General features: G+C 35.0%; 1 protein-coding gene across 2 annotated transcripts in view; it reads right to left on the bottom strand.

The window, feature by feature from the left end:
• kcnc3b (potassium voltage-gated channel, Shaw-related subfamily, member 3b) overlaps positions 1-22893 on the bottom strand; it is a 55471-nt gene that overhangs the window by 12103 nt on the left and 20475 nt on the right. For both annotated transcript variants that reach the window (XM_084102299.1, XM_084102298.1), the window contains exons 3-4: positions 11418-12423; positions 9063-9248 (exon numbers count right to left, since the gene is read on the bottom strand). In XM_084102299.1, coding sequence (XP_083958425.1) covers positions 9063-9248; positions 11418-12423 — 1192 coding nt within the window. The remainder of the gene's footprint in view (positions 1-9062; positions 9249-11417; positions 12424-22893) is intronic.

Genomic DNA, 22893 nt, shown 5'->3' with positions numbered 1-22893 from the left:
CTTTGTGCCTTTTTAATTTTTAATGAAGCATTTGCTAATATGCTGCCTCAACTATCTATCGGTCATTTCCTATTTCCCACTTCTGAAGTCATGATTACGAGCACATCGCATTAAAATTTTGACGTGAGAGGGCGTTCATGTCCATTTTGTTAGGAAACTACGTGAAGGCAGCATTAAAATCCTGAGCTTTCCACTCGTATTTACGACTTTGTGGTGGCGTTCATGTGCCTTCAATACGATCTTTCCGACAAGACTTGAACACACGAAAGGCTCAGCTTTCAAACTCTGTAAATGTTAATGCGAAATTTAAACAATAAATACCGTCTTGGCGCTCTTTATTGTGACGTGACAGATCTCAGTTCAAGTGAAGCGGCAGCGCGGAGCGCGCGTGAACTGATCATCTCTTCCGCTTTATTAAGCTTTACAACACGAAATAAACACGAACATCAGAAGTTATGTTGAAAGATAGAGTACAACTTTCCAAAATCCGCATTATGGCTCATGTAATCTTGTAGTAATAATGTTTTATTGACGGAAAGACGTCGATGAAACAATTTGTAAACAACAGCTCAACGTTAGCATACATGTAGGCCTACCTCAGTAAAGCCATTCAGTGACCATAAAGTTAACGTTAGCTAGATATACTCTAGAGAGGAGCATTTTGCTATATATGCACTAAATTACATATTCATTATATTTTTACTTAAACATTTCTTAAATATTTAATCTATGTATGTATAAATCCATCATTAAAAAGTTATGACAGCCATCTTTAAATGTTATTTCAACAACGAGTTTGAGTAGAAACATAATTATATCATTACAAAGTAATCCTCATAAAACTACCTTATGTACAATTTAAATGTTTGTATCCAAATCTGTTGTTAATCTTAACATTTAATATTACAATACCAAATGACAGGGTTTCTTATAGTTTACATTAGTTGATAGAAATTATTTTGTTCATTTACAGTACCATGATATGTATGCTAATTAAATTATATCAAATCGAGATTGGGACCTGAATCGAATTGCAAGCTTATGAAATTTGTGTCAATACCCAGTCCTGTTTTCTGTCATTTATGTTGTTTAGGTCTACATGTGTGCAGTGAAAGCTTCATTCCAGCTCAGGCTGTTCCGGCAGTATTCCGGCATATCGACCGCTGGACTGTTAGCAATAGAGAGAGCTCACATTACCCACAATTAAGCTCTATCGATCGGCTTGTGACCAGAACACAGAACACCACAACCATGACGGCCGCTCACTGCTGGAATGTGCTGTAACAGGAGAACACATGCGCTGATACTGTTCTGTTATCAAACTAGTCCTTAAACTTCAACAGTGCCACTTGTTAACTTTTAGCACAACAAGATGGCACAATAATAACAGAGATGCTTGTTTTTAGACAATATATAGGAGGCCTGTAAACAATGACACTAAATGTATAGATCAAAAATGGGTTTCTAAATGAGAAGTTGTGATATTTGCAGACAGGAAATGCACAGTTGCAAACACACACATGCAACATTAACAACTACACACATAGACATGGAAGGAATGTGTGTGTGTTTGTGTGAGTGTGTGTGATGATATGAAATGAGTTCAGTGATATAGTTTATGAATGATCTTTGACTAAATGCGTTAATTTAACAATGTTAATTTAATGCACTTATTCCAAAATGTAAGAATTCATTATACTTACTATAATAGCTAATGTTACAGTGTTATTAATTTCTTATGAAAAATCCAATTTAAATTGATAAAATCCACCAAATCTAATTCTGACACGAAAGTATTCGAACGTGTATATTTTTGAAAATAATAACAAATCATACCAATTGAATTGAACCAAATTGTGACTACTATTCAGATTTCCTGATGCACTGCACAATTGAATTGCAAATATTTACACGTCTATCTGTAATGCATAACCGCTTCACTACACAGACTAAATATAGACCTGATGGAGACCCTGTTTTAATGGAGAAAAAAGAGATTTCATGCTGTTGCCTTGACGGAACTAGAGCACACCTGTTTAGTTTTGAAAAATGTCCCGCTCAAGGCATCTTTCATAAAGACTATAACTTTGAACTTGTAATGCAACTTTAGGCTACAATTTGTGTGTATAATGGAAATATCAATAAACTGAAAGACTGTTATGTGAAAGACACCCACGCTTTACACCTTTCTTGAAACAGTTTAAAGTGCTTCAATAACAAAATATAATTAAATCCATAAAGGGGTCATTACGTATAACAGCAAAAACGTTGTTTTTTTTTTTTTTACATACAATGAAAATGCATGATTATCTCTGACTGTCAAGTTCAATTGCAATTTTGCTTGATTTATTAAAATCAGTATTACATATTCAATAAATAAATAAACAAATATAGAGCAATTAAAAAAAATTACCTTCATATTAAAGTTAGGAACACTTGATTTATTATGATATATAAACCTTTTTTTAACATATTTTTTTTAATGCATGGTGATCGCTGATTGTCAGTTGCACTTGCAACTTTGCTGGATTCATAAAAATAAAAATCTTAAAATAATAAAATCTTAAAAATGTTTTTTTTTTTAAATAATAATAATTATGAATATTAAAAATATATTACAATCAATATAAAAATATAAAAAAATAAAACATTAAAATATAAAACAATAAATAGCAATAAGGCTGATAATGAATGTTTTATCTCAAAAGATTGAGGAATATTTGGTTCATTATGATATGACCCCTTTAAAATCAGATTTGCTTTTAGTCTCGAATAAAAATACATGCATCATTTATGAAACTATTGTAGTTGCTGCAATGAAACTACTGATGTTTGCTTGCGAGTGTGGCCCACACTGATGAACTTTGACCAGTTGAACACACACGAAAACTGACCAGTTTGAACAACACACACACAAGACCATAAACATATAAGACAAACAACAGGACATGGAGGAAGACAACAGAAGAGAGAGAGACACACAGAGAGGGAAAGAGAACTCACAATGGCTTACAGAGATCCTTCACAGAGACTTCAGTTGTCTGATACTGACTTTGACTCTGAGCAAATAGCCTCATGCAAACAGCATTACAGCAGGGCAGGTCGGTGCGCGCACCCACACACACACACACACACACACACACACACTCCTCTAAGAACAGTGAACAGCATTTAGGGATTATATTGCACAGGAAGAGTTCGCTTTAACACCCAGAGCAATATGTGTGTGTCTGTATAGGTTCCACAGATGGCAGGAGTATATTTAGATGTTAAATCGACTCCCATTGGCACAGACTCACACACACAGTTTACACTCACTGTATCGTACCCAATTAACAGTCTAATGTCCGTTCAACGAGGCACTATATGGCTCTGTTCCAAACCCCAGTGCGCTGCCTTGCTGTCTACATAGTCTGTTAGCTTCTAAGGTAGCATCCTAGCTGAAATGGAACCTCATAAGTGACTGATCTGAAATGCTCTCCATGGCCACTAACTGTGTTAATGGTTACTCACACACCACACAAATAGTGCCGAAGCGCCCGGGAGACTCGACGGATGCTTGATTCCAGTGAGGACTGACGTCAGCAGTTGCACAAATAACACTCAAATAATGGGTGAAATAGTGCATTTTAAATGCATGAAACCATTTTCCATGTCATGTCTTTTTCGATGAAAATCACAATGCATTATGGGATTGTGTTTTTCATAAATGTTGATTCCATCTTATGTTGTGGCCAAAACAAGGTATCTTATCAAGGCCGCATAATTAGGGCGCTTGCCACGACTATTTAGTTATTTTCTCATCAATTATTTCTATGCTTATTTCATTATTTTATACCTAGAATTAGTGATTTGAAAAACCCATAACCCCAAATATTAAATGTTGGTGTGCAATTCGCTATTTATAATGCTTTTATACATTTTCAAACCAGTGTTGTTATTATTGTCTAAAACGATTAAAAATCATTTTGTTAATTGAAATAAATCTGAAATAAAATATAAACATTAGATGAAAAACATAAAACTTGAATGAAAATTTGAAATGTTGTTTTGGAATAAAGTACTAAAATGACTAAAACTAAAGTTGAAGTAAAAATAAATCAAAGCTAAATAGAAACAAAACTAACAAAAATGACCAAAAAAACCACGAAACTACTAAAATGTAGTTTTTGCAAAATGTTTTTTTGCAACGAAATAAATTAGTTGATTTTCACTGTATTTAAAAAACGACTTTATTTCATGGCGATCGCTGACTATCAAGTTAAACTGAAATTAATAAATATTACATAAATGAAAATTTAAAAATAAATATGGAGCAATACGATTATTTTTAAATGTAAAAATAAAAATTCATCTTTTTATTACAATTCCTCATCATATGACACCCTTAAATCAGAGAATATGAGAGAGATTTTAATTTCTAATGTCAATTGCAATATATGTAATTAATGAAACTAGCTCCATATGCTCTATATGTAGATGTTTGCTCACTAGGTTTTGAAACAGAGCCTGGCAGTTTAGCTAAGATGCCATATAACAGAACTCACACATACACATACATATCCTCAACAGACACTGGTCACTGGTCTTAACATAATGTCATTTCTGCATCTATAGGGTCTCTGGATGTTAAAAGTGATAGAGCGACTGCGTCCCAGAAGACGAGGTGTTGCTCAAGCCCAGGAAAACACGTGCGGTTCCTTCTTACCTGCTCTACATCAGTCTGTCTGTGAGTCTGTCCATATATCCCAGTGTCTGTCTGTCAACCAGTCAGTCAGACGTCAGTTACACAGCACACACACACCTCAAAAACAAGAGCTAACACACAGACTGTCACACACATGTAGGAGATTCCGGCTATACGCTAGTAGGAACTGAAGCAGGTTGAGGTCGTATGAGCAGATTCATAGGAATCTGTGCCACACATAAACACTCTTTCTCTCCATCCGTCTTTGCTTTTTCCCACATCATCCACTCAAAAAATATTTAGGCTAAATTTTTGATTATGTATTTAAATTGCATAGGAACTCAGTGTGTAAAAAATGTATATGCAATTCAAATATTTAAATAAATCTTAAATTTAGGCCCAAATATGTTTTTGAGTGAACGTTGCCCGCGTGGTGTTTGCAGCATGGCACAGAACCGAGAACTCGTGCTCATTTGAATTCACCTTGACCTCTATCGACCCCTGACCTTTAACCCTGAGGTGATTCGACTCAGCACAGCGAACACCCAGGCAACCTTCGAGTTCGTTTTTCTATGTGTGTGCGTTTTTACGTGTTGCCTTGGTGCGCACGTGCGGGTTAAAGGTCACCGGAAGAGTGAGGAAACACATTGAAAACACAATAAGCGACGTCACATCACAACAAACACAACGCACGCACACACACACAGCGAGGAGGAGGACGGGGGAGACAGTAGAACAGTGAGAGAATATATGAAGAAGCCAACATACAAACGCGGGATATGACACAACCTGAAGAAAAAGACAATACAGAGCGTGTGAGATCCCACTGAACACACACACACACACACACACACACACACACACACACACACACACACACACACACACACACACACACACACACACACACACACACACACACACACTGCAGCAGGTGCAGTTCCATTTGTAATTGCAGTGGATCTCATATGACATTGAAAACAATCTTTGTTACATCACTCTATAGTGTCCAACTTTGTCCCATATGCATGTTTTTCTCATTACAGAGTGTGAGGTTAGTGTAACAGACCTGAATACGTCCGAGTAAAGATTGGGTTTCTGCTCTCTTCTTTTGTAACATCGCAGAGAACATATATACAGTATATGCAACATTTCAAATGATCTTTAAAGGAATATTCCAGCTTATTTTCAACCTAATAATTTGGATTCTTTCACAGTCATAGACATGAACAGCACAGCAAATCAACAAAGTGCAACTATTAAATTGAATGAAACACTTAAACATTATTACATGTGATGGCTTGAGACTAGTGCCATAAAATGACCAATGCATCTTTCTGTGATACTCAAATCTGATTGGTCAATCGCTCACCAAGGCTGCATTTAATTGATCAAAAATACAGTAAAAACAGAAATATTGTGAAATATTATTACAATTTATAATAACTATTTTCTATTTGAATATCTTTTAAAATGTAGTTTATTCCTGTGATCAAGGCTGAATATTCAGCTTCATTACTCCAGTCTTCAGTGTCACATGATCCTTCAGAAATCATTCTGATATGATGATTTGATGCTCAAGAAACATTTATGATTATTATCATTTAAAAAATGTATCCAATTTTTTTTATCAGGATGAATAGATGAAAAGAAAGTGAGAAAAACAGCATTCATTTGAATTAGATATATTTTGTGACATTAAAATAGTCTTTACTGTCAATTTACTGTGTTGTTGCTGAATAAAAGTATTTATTTCTTTAAAAATAAACCTGGAATATTCCATTAAACACATTTGATTGCTAGTCTACTGTCCTCTACACACACAGTGTCAGAAAAATGCACTTTTACAGTAAGATTTGTGTCATCTCATTGTATTTGTGCTGAGTTTCTACATGCCAAGTGTTAAAGTGGGTGATAAATTGTCCCCAGTGCACAGACATTTTTGGCATTGACTGTCCAGAGTGGGACAGTCAGCAATTTAAGAGGTGGCCAATCTGCAAAAACATACCAGAGCAAATCTATGTGTCAGAGAGTGTGTGAAACCCAAACTTAAACTCATATTCAGTAACATCATACAACATTAGATTCATTTCCTTTAACAGATGAAACTAATGACAGTTTGTTAGGACAACAACACAACATCAACACGAGAAATTACACCCGTCAACAACGAAACACCCATGCAGGTGTAAATGTGTGTGTAATTGTGTTAAATATCCTAGATCATTAATTATCGGAGCATGTGTTTGTATGTTTCTATTTCTGTGGTTGGTCTTTACCTCTGATCACTATGGTTTGATCCATGCCAAGGTGGAGTTTGCATTAATATCCTTCCAGCTTATACCATTCGTCTGTGATGGGAGGATTTGTGGCCGTCGGCTGATATCCTAAATCTAACTGTGCCAAATGGAGTCGGGTTGTGTTGAGGGAACGGCAACCAGGGATATATCGGGTTCTGAGAATCGTGCGTGCATGGATCGGACATTGTTCGTGTCATTTGTTGTGCGTTTTTGTGGATGGAGAGGAGATTTATGTGGTTGTTGGAGGTGACAGAACAGGTAACAGAAGGTTTGACACTGAAAATGAAGACCAAGGAAAATGCAATGCAAAAAAGAAATTGAGAGAATGGAATATAGACGGCAAAAAGAAGAGGATGGTGAATGTGAGGAAAGAAACGGAGGAGAAATTGTGCATTATTATGGAAAATTAGAAAAAATAAAATAATAAAAAATAAAAATAAAGAAATTAAAGAAAAAAGAGAAGAGGAAAAATGTCAAAAGAGAGATTTTTCAGATGTCAGTGTGTTTTTAAGGATGTTTTCACACTTGAATCCTAAAATAACCAACTTCAGATCCCTTGAAGTGGAGCAAAAAACAACCTGGTTCACTCTGTATTCACACTGTTCCTGGCCTAAAATGAGGGGTTGGATCTGATTTTGACCCATTTTAGTGTTCATTGACTAGGATTGACTCAACCACTGGTGAAAGTTAACAGTGGGATTATATGTTTGCTGGACAATATTTCATTTGGTGCCGCTATTGGCTCAGAAATGACACACTTCACATTTAAATCTAATTCATTTATTGAAAATTGCTGTGGAATAATATTACATTTCTGTGATGATTTCCTCACTTTGATGACTTCACTGCTAAATGATTACATGTAAATGTAAAATATTTTATTAAAATAGCATAAGCTGCTCATGTCCTGCCATACCTTAAACTATGGAGCTAAAATAGTGTCAAAATTAATGCGTTGACAAATATGATACACAAATGCGTAAGCTTATACACATTAACAAAAAAGTTTATATATTTGCAAACAGCAATGTATAACTCAGTTTATGTTTAAAAAAAAAAGAAAAAAATCTGTCAAAGAGGTAAGATTTTTTTTCTTACCCCACTCATGTTTTAAACATAAACTCATTTACTTTTCATATATTTTTCAGACGTAATTTTGCTTCTCAAATAAATGTTTCTTGATTTAAGAAAGTTTAGATATTTCTACTGTAAAACATGACACAGATACAGAGAAATAAAATCATTTTCCATAGCGATTCACACACACTTGATGATTCACAAATGTAGATTCAACAAACAAACTTTCAGAAATGTGCAAAAGTGCTTGTGCATTTAAGAATTGTTGGTTGGTTGGGCATTTGCTAATAGAATTTTCTGAAATAAAAGTTATGATTTGTAAATTGCTGCTTGCAAAAGTATTTAAAAAAAGCAGCTGAAGTATTTGACTACACAGATGAGAATATAAAGTGATCCTGGCATGCTTTTTGATTAAAATGCACGATATAAGCGAACTGTACAGTGGGTTTAAAGTGAATGGTTCTTGGACCAGTGCTCAAAGGTCAGAGTTTATTTGGTGTGTTCATATGCATATGCATAAACTAAATTGCAATTCTCGACTGCTTGATTATTTCTATCACAAACTTTCAACTAAACTCTTGCACAGCTCTATATATACAGTATAAGCATATCCAACATTATGAAGTACACATGTAAAGCGATATATGCTAATCATCTCAGTGGCTTGATTGTTTATATTGATTATAAATTGATAGATTTCTTTGAAATGATGTGAATTGTGAAAAGCGCTATATAAATAAATGATTATAAATGCTCTCAGCCTCGTGAAACCACCCAAGTGTGAAAACACCCAGAGATGTTTATGGTTATGTAATCTGTATTTTTGGAGAGATGGACACGAGTGTGTGAGATGGGCAGGTTTTAGGGGATGCTTGTGTGTGCAAACTATGTTAGAAAGGGATCTTTAAGATCTAACACATCTTGCACAGAGGCTGGGATTGGGCCGAGACTGTGTGAATATGTGTGTGTAACTCGCTTGCCGAAGCATTTAAACATACCTTTCCGCACGTTCCCATCAGTGGGTCGAAACTCTCGCGTGTTGAGGAGGAAGCAGGCTCTGTCCTGCTGGTAGCGTTCTGTTCGGCCCACCGGGCTGCGCTCGTCCGGGCTGAGAACCTGATCGATTGTTGGACAGTCCTCGTTCGCTAGAGCGGCGCTGGCTGCGTCACCGTTCTGCTTCGAGTCTGAAGAGAGACATGAATCAACACAGAGAGCGTGAGACAGGAGAGAAGGAAGACATGGAATATTCAACAGGAAGCTGCTGGAAATTAGGTGAAATGTGACAGGATTACATGAAAATACTAACATTCTTTAAAGGAAAAGATCACCTAGAAATATGTGACCCTGGATCACAAATAGCCAACAATAGTTGGGTCAATAGTTGGTATCAATATGGGTCAAAATTATTGATTTTTCTTTTATGCAAAAAATCATTAGGATATTAAGTAAAGATAATGTTCCATGAAGATATTTTGCACATTTCCTACTGTAAATATATAAAACATTTATTTTTGTGAGTGAATACAGCACAATCGCGAACATAAATGGACAACTTTAAAGGGGATTTTCTCAATGTTTCGATTTTTTTGCACCCTCAGATTCCAGATTTTCAAATAGTTGTATCTCGGGCAAATATTGTCCTATGGAAAGTTTATTTATTCAGCTTTCAGATGATGTATAAATCTCAATTTCAAAAACTTGACCCATGTGACTGGTTTTGAGGTCCAGGGTCACATATAAATTGTGGCATTAATTACTACTACTCATTGCGTCCTAAACCTGATTGACTTTAATTTCTTGAGTCAGTGAGTTGAATTTGAGAACTGAATCGGGTTCATTTGTGAGCGAATCATTCACACCAGCTCTGAGAACTAATTTAATCGATTCATTGAAATTATCTGTCTCAAAACAAGCTTTAGATCACAGCTGTGTAGCAGTGAAAAATTCATTTTGACCTGTTCCTCACATTAAGCATATTGTTTCAGAAGACTTAAAGTATAGCACATGAATCGCATAGAGGACTTTTATGATACTTTCAACTGTTCAACAAGTTACTTTGAACTGGGTGAACTATTCCATTGTACAATGTGAAATAAAAAAAAATCTGATAATCCTAATGATAATCTGGTTCAGATATGGTAAATTCTGTAAGCTTCTAGGTTACTTTCTAGGTTTAGAGTTTATTCTTAAAAAAGAAAAGAAAAAGATATTTAATCTGCAAACAACAAATCTGCTAAATTGGAGATAAAACCAATGGTTGTTGCTCTTCCTTAAAGAGAAAATAGCATGTCCTGAATGAAAGAAATTACTATGCACCCATATCTGGAACTAATGCGAGAGCAAAAAGATAAGTTGTTAGGCAAAGTTATGCATCGCTCTTTCTCCTGTCCTGTACCTTATAGAACTAATAGTGACCCTATAGAACTATTAGAGACTTGCAGGTTTTAAAAACAATGAATAATTGATAATAGACATGACATTAGTAGGAAGAGCAGTGCATCTGGAGAACACACACACACACACACACACACAGTTGTACAGTGCATTATGTTGCATTGTACCATTTTAACAACATTTTAACAATGCACTAATACATATTCCGACACACCTCCTAAATATCTCTTTCTGAAGTCTTTGACGATTTATTTTTTATTTTTTATATGAGTTGAAGTTTCATTTGCAAAGTATTAAGTTCACAGAAATAAATATATATATATAAAAAAATAGAATAGAATATATAATATATAAAAATAAATTTATAAATATAAAATATAATATTTAATAGGCCTACATAAATCATTCACAATCAGTCAATAATTATCCAAAAATAGCTATTTAATATATAAATATAAAAAATATGTAATATAATATAATAATATAATATATAAAAACAATATGTAATATAAAAACACAAAGTTAGATATAATATATATTATTTTTTTCTGTTGGATTTCAAACTTTATATACACACACATATACATATATATATATATATATATATATATATATATACGCACGTTTCTGCTGGATTTCAAGCTAAAATAACTATAATTAAAATTGTAATATGATAAATATATAATATAATAAATATAATATAAAAATAAAAAATACATTTCTGTTGGATTTCAGGCAAAATAATCATATTTATGATATATTAATCATATCAACCACTCCAAAAACTTAATGTAATTCAGTACTATCATTGAAACTTCTTGTTCTACGGCTTTCACACGTAATAACATCAAAACCTATAAAATAAAAACATTATGGAATTTTTTTTCCATAACATGGTTAAAAACAGTCAATGAAAGAGTGGTGCACGATAAAATCTGCGTGTATTTGTTCTGTCTCACCTCTGTTAATCTCTATGATCTCCTCCTGAGCTAGAGGACAGTCACCCGCCAGTCCTCCCGCCAGTCCACCCGTCAGCCCGCTCGACCCCAGCACGCCACCCAGCACATTACCCAGGATCCTCTGGGGCGAGGCCGTCGCCATCGCCAGGGCGTCCGGCTTGCAGTAATTGGGCGAGCCGGGTTGCGGGGCTCGCGGGATGTGTTTGTTCTTCTTTTTAGGCAGCTTCTGCTTGGCCATGGCCAGAGAGTAATACATGCCGAAGTTGTTAACAATCACGGGCACGGGCATGGCAATAGTCAGCACCCCCGCGAGGGCACACAACGCCCCCACCAGCATTCCCGACCACGTCTCCGGATACATATCTCCATAGCCTAAAGTGGTCATGGTCACCACGGCCCACCAGAAACCAATGGGGATGTTCTTGAAGCTGGTGTGCACGCTCGCCGTAGGGTCGTCCGGACTGGCTCCTATCCTTTCGGCGTAGTAGATCATAGTGGCGAAGATGAGAACGCCGAGAGCGAGGAAGATGATGAGCAGGAGGAACTCATTGGTGCTGGCGCGGAGCGTGTGTCCGAGGACACGCAAGCCCACGAAGTGACGCGTCAGCTTGAAGATACGCAGGATTCGCACGAAGCGCACCACGCGCAGGAAGCCCAGGACATCTTTAGCCGCTTTGGAGGAGAGTCCGCTCAGACCGACCTCCAGGTAGAAGGGCAAGATGGCCACGAAGTCGATGATGTTCAGCGCGCTCTTGAAGAACTCCACCTTGTCGGGACAGAAGATGACGCGCGTGAAGACCTCGATGGTGAACCAGACCACGCACACTCCCTCCACGTACGTGAGCCATCTGTCCGTGACCACCTCGTACACGATCTCCTCTTTCGTCACGTTCCCTTCCGTTATGTTCTCCGTTTTGTTGTAGATGGTGTTGAACGCTTCGTGCGTCTCCATGCAAAAGGTGGAAATGGAGATGAGGATGAATAGCAGGGATCCAAACGCCACATACTGAAGAATGAGAAAAAGAGAGAAAGAGAGAGTTCAGCAGGGGAGACGAAACAAACTTTGGATCAACATACAAAACTGTCAAATATTTAAACGAGAAATTTATGTGCACCTGTTTTGAAACAATAAGAGCTATACTAATTGAACCTGAAATGAATTAACAAAACATGCATTGTTCCGGTAAGCAGATGCTTTTATCCAAAGGAACGTGCATTACACACTCATTACAGACACAGTCCCTCCGGAGTAACCTGAAGTTAAGTGCCGTGCTCAAGGACACAGTGCTATCAGACCAAACCAGCGTCCGGAAGTTTATAGTCCGGAGCTTTAGCCATTACACCGCAAACCCACAACCGTAGCTTCATTCTGAGACATCCACTGTGCTGGAACCCACTTTATGCATTATTTATTATTATATATAACATTTACATTTATGCATTAGATAGACACCAGTGTTATTTAAATATATTATAGTATTATACAATATAGTATTAATATTGTGAATTAGCTTATAATATATCACTATAATTTATTATAATATAATAATGTTTTTTATTTTCATTTTAGTTTCAGAAATGTTGCTGTGCTGTTGTGGTTTTTATTTGACTTTTTAGTGTATTTAGTTCTTTTTTTATTTCAGTTATTTCAGTTTTAGTAATGTCAGCACTTCAATTTCAACTTATTTTATTTTATTTATATAATAAGACTTCACAAACAACTTTGAGACATCAAATTAGAAACAATATCAGCAACTGATTTTTTTCTTCAAGAAGATTTATAGAGCAAAACTTGTATATTGTATGGAAAACTAGACTTGAGAATTTACAAGAAAATTATAGTTTAGTAAAAATTCTGTTAGATTCCAAGTTAAAATATCTTTAAATATATATATATATATATATATATATATATATATATATATATAAATTATGTAATTATATTTATGAATCACCTTTGAAAAATGTTGAAGCTATGCTACCTCTCTATATTGACTAATGCATAACTAATAGTTTGTCATTCAGATGTTTATTAAGGGATCTGTCCTTGACATCATTTAATTTACTCGAGAGTCTAGACATTGATCGCTCTGTGCACAAGATCAGTTTTCATAGCCTTGATGACTGTGCATATAGCTTCATATATCTGTGAAATCACATGAACCCTATAAATGACCTATTTTTCCAACACTGATCTTAGGTAAAACAATACGCTTCTATAAACGGAGATATACGTTATCATAGCTTTACATACAGATCAGTGGCAATGCAAGGAAGTGAACTGCTGATTCTTTCATCAATGCAGATCAATAAAAAATACTCCAAAGCATCACTTCACATAGAAAGAGGGTGGGTGAATGTATAGGAGAATTTCAAATAATTATGAACATGATTTTTAAAAAATGGTTAAAACTTAAAACAGGTCCTCATAAAATGAGAAAATTTATCATTTTACATTTAATATTTTAACTATTTTCCAAATAGTTATTATTAATACATGTCATATTCTACTATTATTTATAATAATATAATATAATAAATACATCATATTTATAAAGTTAACAGAAATAATTTATAATCCACATTCATATCTGTTTAAAAATGTTGCTTTCTACTAACAGTTTGACAAATTAAATAAAGATGACAATGATTTTGATGATAATAATGATATATACACTTTTCCTATTTACTCAAAAGTGTGCCAGAACCTTAACTAGGTCCTGACGCACACACACACACACACACACACACACACACACTTCGATCTACATTAGTCTCATATAATCTCTCACCTAAAATTCTCTTTTAAACACAGATTTACGTCCGACTGTAATAATAGCCCACTAAACACTCAGAGATCCAGGGTTGGAGTTTGATGCTCCTTTAGGAAATTACCCTGTTTTTATTAGTTTTACACATTAAATTAAGTGTTTAATTCAAGCTGCCAAAAAACATTATATTCATGCAATCATTTAGTCGTGGAAGCAAATTCTCTCTCAAATTCACAAGTCTTTGCACACTGAGTATAAGAAAGAAAGATCAAACATGTATTTATATTAAGATCTCTCTCTCTCTCACACACACACACACACACACACTCAGAGCCACTCATGTGCATGCGATGTTCCAGGCATTTAGGACACACAGGGTTGAAAGCCTCTCCTTCACTCCACCCCTCTATCTGCTCGCTCCATTTATCCCTCCATCCAAGACTGCTTTGTTTCACAGACTGCCCAGGATTTGTACTGAACCATCTACACACACACACACACACACACACACACACACACACACACACACACACACGTACGTTTCTCTATTACGGTGGAGGCTTGTGCATTGTGCTAAAGATATTTTCTCTATTTCTAAACTTTTGCATTTTAAATATTCACTAAAGTCACCATGAAATCACATTGACAATTGTATATGGAATATTGCAGTATTTTTTAATAAATAATTTATATACATATTTAAAGCACATATAAATCACTCCAAACCATCTTAAAAAGGGAAATATTTGGAATAATGCCATCAGGAATATGATTGCAAGAAAATTTTATTTTTACTGCAAAATTTCACCTTTAAATCGATGTGCTACAGTAATTTCTTTGTAAATATTTGAGAAAATTACTAGGAATTTCTGACTGATAATTGCTTCAAAGTAAATCCTGTACCATTTTTTTAAAACTGTATTAAAGATGAGCACATTTCTGCCTTATTACACATTTATAGCACATGTAATCACTCCCAACAAGGGAAATATGTGTAATTATGCAATCAGGAATATGAAAAACAAAGAAAACGAGAGGTAATAAGAGCACAGCGAACGACAGATCTAAAGAGGACAGGTGCTTATTTCAGGTGAACATGAACACACAACTCTTTTTAAAGTACCTGCCTCATCCCACAAGCCCCCTCTCTCTCTCTCTCTCTCTCTGTTTGTCTTCAGTCTCAACCTGACCTAGTTACAGACTGCTGCAGTAACCAGCCTCCTCTGCCCAGGTGTCTCTCGCTCTCGCTCTCTCTCTCTCTAATGATCTCTCATAGCAGTGCTCTGTCAGACTCCATATTGCCCGCTTAAACGAGGGAACTAGTCAATCGACAAACCAGTTGCATGTTTAAGTCACACTCTCTAGTACTTTACGCCCTTCGCAAAATTGATTTACATTTACAATAAATGCATGGAATACCAGCATATGCATACGACATATAATAAATACTGTAAACTGCCTACTATTTTACACCTAATTTATGAAACACAAGCAGAAATTTCTGTGTAATTTGTTCATGAATCTTTGAACTGATAGGAACAGTTAATGAAACAATGATTTATACTTAGCATGTGTTTCATGAATGAGGCTCAATATATGCAACAGTATACATTATGCCAAGATAAACAAGAGCATGCAACAATATCATTATATAATGGAATGTTGCATTGCATATTTAATTCAGTTTAATTAGCATTTTACCTTTTTTATGCTATGATGTCACTTCCTTCCTATATGATGCACAATCACGTCTTACATGCAAATCATACAAAGGGACAGTTATTATTATTGATTAACCATTCTGTTGTGAGTTAGTGTAATTTATATAAAATAAAACAAAAAGTGTTCATCAAGTATCATTAATACATTGATGGTATCAGATGGTTGTACTGCGGTACTGAATTATTACCATATTCACATACCATGGTATTTATACAGTACCACAAAAGAATGGCATGGTATTACAATCACAATTGTGAAACAAAAATATAGTATTAGCATGGTACCAAATTCAAAAGTATTCACCATACTATGATGTCAAAAACATAGTACCATGTCCTAAAATGTGGTATTATCATGGCTTTATATAAAAAAAACACACAAAAAAAACCCCACAATATTGCTATACTATTGTCACGCTGTGTTTCAGGCAGGAAGACGAAGACAGATCCAGTTCATAAAACTCCAAGTTTAATTTCAATACCTCAGACAGGCAATGGCAAACACAACTAAACATAACGGTGATCGGACAAGGTGTGAAGGTGTCAACACAAACGAGATAATGAGGGATACACAGCTGATCTGATGAACTCATAATGATGGTGACCATAGTAACGGAAGCAAAACAGGAACTGAAGAAATGCAAACTAAAAGTCCATGAACTAAACAGAACATAATGGTGACAACTTGTCAGTAAACATAGTTTTACCATAGTATCATATCCAAAAATGTAGTATTACCATGGCATCATACTCAAAAAACAGTATTACAATACTATGATGTCCAAAACATATTACCATGTCCTAAAATGTGGTATTACCATGGCACCTTATTTTAAAAAAAAAGCAAAATATTGATATACTATATTGTCCATAAACATAGTTTTACCATAGTATCATGTCCAAATGTGGTATTACCATGGCATCATATTCAAAACACACAGTATTACCATATTATGATGTCCAAAACTTAGTTTTACTATAGTACCGTGTCCAAAAATGTGGTATTTATGGCACCATGTTATAACACACAGTATTATCATACTATGATCTCCAAAACATAGTTTTACCATAGTATCACATCCCAAAATGTGGTATTACCCTGGCATCATATTAAAAAACCACAGTATTACCATAGTATGATGTCCAAAACTTAGTTTTACTGTAGTACCGTGTTCAGAAATGTGGTATTTATGGCACCATGTTAAAAGAAAACACAGCACTACCATTCTATGCTCTCCAAAACATAGTTTTACCATAGTATCATATCCCAAAAACACAGTATTACCATACTATGACGTCCAAAACATTGTACCATACTACACTGTCAAAAACATGGTATTTCCATGTCCCAAAGACCGTGGTATTTGGTGTAAGCGTGTGAGTATTTCTCTCTGCTCTCTATCTTTCTGTCTTTGGTGCAGGAAGGGGAAGCAAGCACAGTGGTTGTCATGGAGACAGTGATGAAGCTGTGCTGCGGTAAACACACGTCATTAGAGTCACGTTAACACTCGTGTGCACACACTTTCAAACACACAGATACACACACGCGCGTCGTGCACCACGGTACAGTGTGAGATGTTAAAATAAACGCAATCGCTCACAGCATGTGTGAAAGTCACTCGTCACTTCGTCTGCTTTTTTCCCTCTAATCTTTCTTTCTTTCTCTGGCCTGCTCTGTTAATCTCCTCCAACATAAAGCTGCAAACGCATGTTAAAGGGATAGTTCAGCTGAAAATGAAAATTCTGTCTTCGTCGACTCACTCTAATGCCATTCAACATTCATAACGTGTTAATTCTGCAGCGCGACAGGAGGTTGACTCTCGCCAAATGAATGAACAAATAAATGAAGTGTCAAGATCCAAAAAAGACAAAAAAGGACATGACTATTGTCAGTAAAACTAAAGTAATTTATTTTATCAAAAATACAGTAAAAATTGTAAAATATTATTACAATTTAAAAGAACTGTTTCTATGTGAATATCTTTTAAAATGTAATTTATTCCTGTGATCAAAGCTGAATTTTCAGCATCATTACTCCAGTCTTCAGTGTCACATGATCCTTCAGAAATCAATCTAATATGATGATTTAATGCTCAAGAAACATTTATGATTATTATCACTGCTGAAAGCAGTTGTCAAAGTTAAAAATACAGCATTTATTTGAAATATAAAATGTCTTTTCTAAAACTAACCGTGCTTTAAGGGAAAAAACAGAAACTGTTTTGTACTGCATCCCACAATGCAAAGCATCCTACTCTTCTATTTCCAGTGTAATGAATGAACTCGAGTTAATATATCCAGCATGATTTTTAACATCTCTTGACTCATTATTTCATCAGATCCAAATTAAAGGGATAGTTCACATTAAAAGTCATCATTTACTCTTCCTCTCCCTCATGTTGTTCCAAAACCTGTATGACTTTCTTTCTTCTGTGCAACACAAAAGATGATGTTTTGAAGAATGTTGAGAACCAAACAATACTGACTTTCATTTCTCAAAATATCTTATTTTATGTTCCACAGAAGAAAGTAAGTCATACACTTTTGGGTCCACATGAAGGTCAATATTCATTTTAGGTGAACAATCCCATCAATATATATATATATATATATATATATATATATATATATATATATATATATATATATAAAGCCAAATGATCTCATACAGTATATACGGTGCAGTAAGCAGCACACACATACACACACACGTCACATGCCACAGGCGTTCAGTTTGGTACATCTGACCGCAACCTGAAAACATCAGGAAAAAAACAATGTTTTACACCTGAAAACAATGTTTTAATGGATGCATTAAACTGCATATGGACTCTAAATTCTGATTGGATGAGCCACATTCAAAGACACGTATCTAAATGAATGCAACATTTGCAACACTGTAAAAACATTTAAACAAAAAGTATTTTGTTTTCTTTTTTAATATGTAACATTTATATTTTTATTTTAATATTAAGATTTTGTAAATCCAATTATTTTATTTTTTATATATATAGAATTTTTTATCTAATTATAATTATTAATAATAAAAGTAACTATTTATTGAACATCATGTCTTTTATCATATTGCTGTTGTGGTGATTAAAAAAATAGACTGATGGTTAAAAAAACCTTTCTATGGAAACTTGTTAAAAAATTTAAAAGATACTTGCGACAATTCTGACTTATTTTCTTACAATTGAGATTACAATTACAAAAAAATTAAGTTTTTTATTTTATTAAGTCTTTTTTATTTTTTATTCAGTGGCGGAAACAAGCTTTCATACCTTTATTTTAAAACTAAATCTAAGAATATATTTTTTATCAGCCATTGAGACTCTCACAAGATTTTTTTTAACAAAAAATACCAAAAAGTACTGTGGTACTGTCATGTTTAGTTTTTTCTGTTGACACTACAGTTCAGAAGTTTCTTCTGCTCACCAAGGCTGCATTTATTTGATTAAAAAAAATTCAGAAAAAGCTGAAATATTGTGAAATATTTTTTACTATTCAAAATGACTGATTTCTATTTTGGTATACTTTAAAATCTAATTTATTCCTGTAATGGCAAAGCTGAATTTCCAGCAGCAGCAATTATTTTTATTATAATAATAATATACTTTTAAATGTTTAATCCAATTACTAATTTTAATAATAAAACTTACTATTTATTTAACATCAGTGTCTTTTATCATATTGCTAGTGTGCCGTTTATTTTTTTTTATAGTGCTTTACCACTTCACATCATGCCTAAAAACACCTATTATCTCAAAATCCAAATCAACTAAAATCACTGTAACACGCGTCCCAAAGAGGCTTATTTTCTTAATTATCCGCTTCGAATGAATAATGAGTTTAACAATCTGAAATTTAAATGCATAATTGAGATTTATACATTTCTAGAGATGCATATATACACTGCGCAGACGTAAAAGTGCACACACTCATGCATCAGCAAAGGAGGAAATATATCAAGCTGCCCGTCACATGGGAACGACCCATAACATCAGGAGAGACACCTGAGAGAGATGGAGAGAGAGAGTGATCGGTCATTTGATGTAACACAGGACACTGCGGGATACTGAAGGTCATAGAGGGACAGTGTGTATGTGTGTGTGTGTGTGTGTGAAGGCATGTGTGCACCTCTATGATGACAGACAGCACCGTGCAACACCGGTTCACACGTGCCGTTGGTGCATTACAAGGATGTGTGAACGTTACTTCACATGCAGAGCTGCATGCTAACAACCATCTGAACGCACTGTCTTCCTGTAGTGCATCTGCTATTCTGATACGTTGTGTGTAAAACATGATGCACAAAAGCGTGCATTTCTTTGGCATTGCTTGAAAAGGCGAGAAGCTCACACACTGTTGCGTTGCATCTCAGCATCATGCCTGTTTTGTATTCTCTCTAGAAGACTGCAGTGTTGCCATGTACGTTTGTCCTTGCGCCACAGCCCACCCTCTTTCCCACCGCTCCCGTCTCATTCACTCGCAGTCTCTCTATCGCTCTCTATTTCTCTCCTCTCGCTCTATCTTTCTCCACTCTCGCTCTATCTTTGTCCTTAATCTAACAGAGCTTTTGTGACAGAAAATTGCTTTGTAAGAGAAACGGCAAAGTCACGGTGTGGGTATTCGCATTATAACATGGGAACTTTTTTTTCATATCGCCATAAAAACATTCACCTTTACATGCGTGTGTCTCTTGAACCGAGCAGAAAGTCAAAGTGATGAATTTAGCATTGGCTACGCTGGACATCTATCCTGTAGGAGCAGATGGCTAAATAAACAAACGCACACACACGCACACAAACACACACTGGTTTCCATGTTTTATGGAGACTTTCCATAGACATAATGATTTTTATACTGTACAAACTGTATATTTTATCCTCTAACCCATCACAGAAAACTTTCTGCATTTTACATTTTCAAAACACTTTAGTATGATTTATAATTTATATTTCATTGATTTCTCCGCATGGGGACCAAAAAATAAATAAATGTCCCCTTAAGGTCAAAATTGACTGGTTTTACTATCCTTGTGGTGACATTTGGTCCCCATAACGTAGGAAATAACAGGTGCATACACACACACACACACATTTTTCCTAACCCTAAACCCACCCATCAAAGAAAACTTTCTGCATTTTCAGATTTTCAAAAAACATCATGGGGACCAAAAAATATCAAGGACTTCCGAGGGTTTACCTGGATCACACACACACACACACACACACACACACACACACCTTAACATAACATGCACGCCTGAATGTGTGTGAGCATTTTTTTTGGGGGGGGTGGGGGGGGTGGGGGGGGGGGTTACTTTGCTATAGTTGTAAATCAAGTAACTATAACAAAATTTCCTTTGGGTATCCTCAAAAGTAAAATGTATTCATTAATAATAATATTATATTTTTATATATTATATTTAATTATATTTATATTTATATAAATAATTAAATATAATATATACAAATATAATATCATTATTAATGAATACATTTTATTATTATTTAATTGTATAATTTTATAAATTTTATATATAAAAATATATATATTCTATAGTAGCGGCCAAAGGTGATAGCATGTCTTAATTTAGGGAAATGCTTTGTTAACTTTGTAAAGGTTTTGCTACGTTGAAGTGACTCTGGTGTCACTTATCTACAGCGTGTCCACTGTCCAAGGTCAAGCTTCAGTAAAAGAACAAGTGTGTGTGTGTGTGTGTGTGTGTTGCCCTTGTCCCGTCTCCCAGACACGGACACGTCGGGACAGTTTCCTGACTCAGCAAAATAAATAAACAAATAAATAAGCAAACTAAAAAATGACCAGAGGGAAAAAAGAAGACAAATGATGTCAAAACGAAGAATTTAGATAACTAAACTAGTGATTATCAAATAGAATTCTGGTTAAAAGTCTAAATCTATCAGCCATTGAGACTCACAAAAGCCTTTAAAGGTATTTTTGGACACATTGTATATAGTACCATTCAGAAGTCTCTTCTGCTCACCAAGTCTGCATTTATTTGACCGAAAATACAGTAAAACCAGTAATATTGTGAAATATTATTACAATTTAAAGTAACTGTTTTCTATGTGAATATATTTCACATTTATATATTTGATCAAAGCTGAATTTTCAGCATCATTACTCCAGTCTTCAGTGTCACATGATCCTTCAGAAATCTGCTCAAGAAACATTTCTGATTATCAATGTTGAAATATTTTTTTCAGAATTCTTTGATGAACAGAAAGTTCGAAAGAACAGCATTTATTTTAAATAGAAATATTTTCATCAATTTAATGCATCCTTGCGAAATAAAAGTAGTGATGTATTTTGAAAAATACCTTAAAGTACCATGTGAATACTGCGGTACACTTACAAAAAAGTTAAGATAAAATATTTATGGCTACTTAAGGCTGAGAATTAAACTGCTCCTCAGAGATGGATGGAATTACTGATGTCAATAATTAGAGAACATTAAACCATGGCCACCACTTTATAGCTCAACTACATTTATCTGTTTATTGGAAACAAAGATGCCAAGGACAAACTTCCACATGAGCCTCAACTGAAAAACATTCCCAATATTCCACATCACATTAATGATGGAACGTCCTCACATATGAAGATGAAGCATCTGTGTGTGTGTGTGTGTGTGTGTGTGTGTTGAGCCAGACACCAGGGTGTGATGCTATTGCTCTGATGTGGCTCAGCAGGATATGATCTCATCGCCACAGGAAGTTCCAATTATCACCGAGATGAAATTACCCAGCAGGCCTGATCTCGGGTTCCCTGTGGAACAAACATGAAACTAAAGAGATTGACTCATCGACACACACACACCTGTGTCAGGGCAAACTGAAACCCTTCCTGTCGAATGTTTCGAAGCTCTGGCGCCAGTCACTCACACTCTCAAGAGTCTCAGTCTAGCACATGTGAGCACTTCTCCAATACAATACCAGTCAAAAGTTGAAAGAAGTC

The sequence above is a fragment of the Abramis brama genome (genome assembly GCF_963993115.1).
Source record: "Abramis brama genome assembly, chromosome: 24".
NCBI classification, from domain to species: Eukaryota; Metazoa; Chordata; class Actinopteri; order Cypriniformes; family Leuciscidae; genus Abramis; species Abramis brama.
Note: the sequence above shows the minus strand (reverse complement) of the source record. Positions and strands in the feature narration are given on the sequence as shown.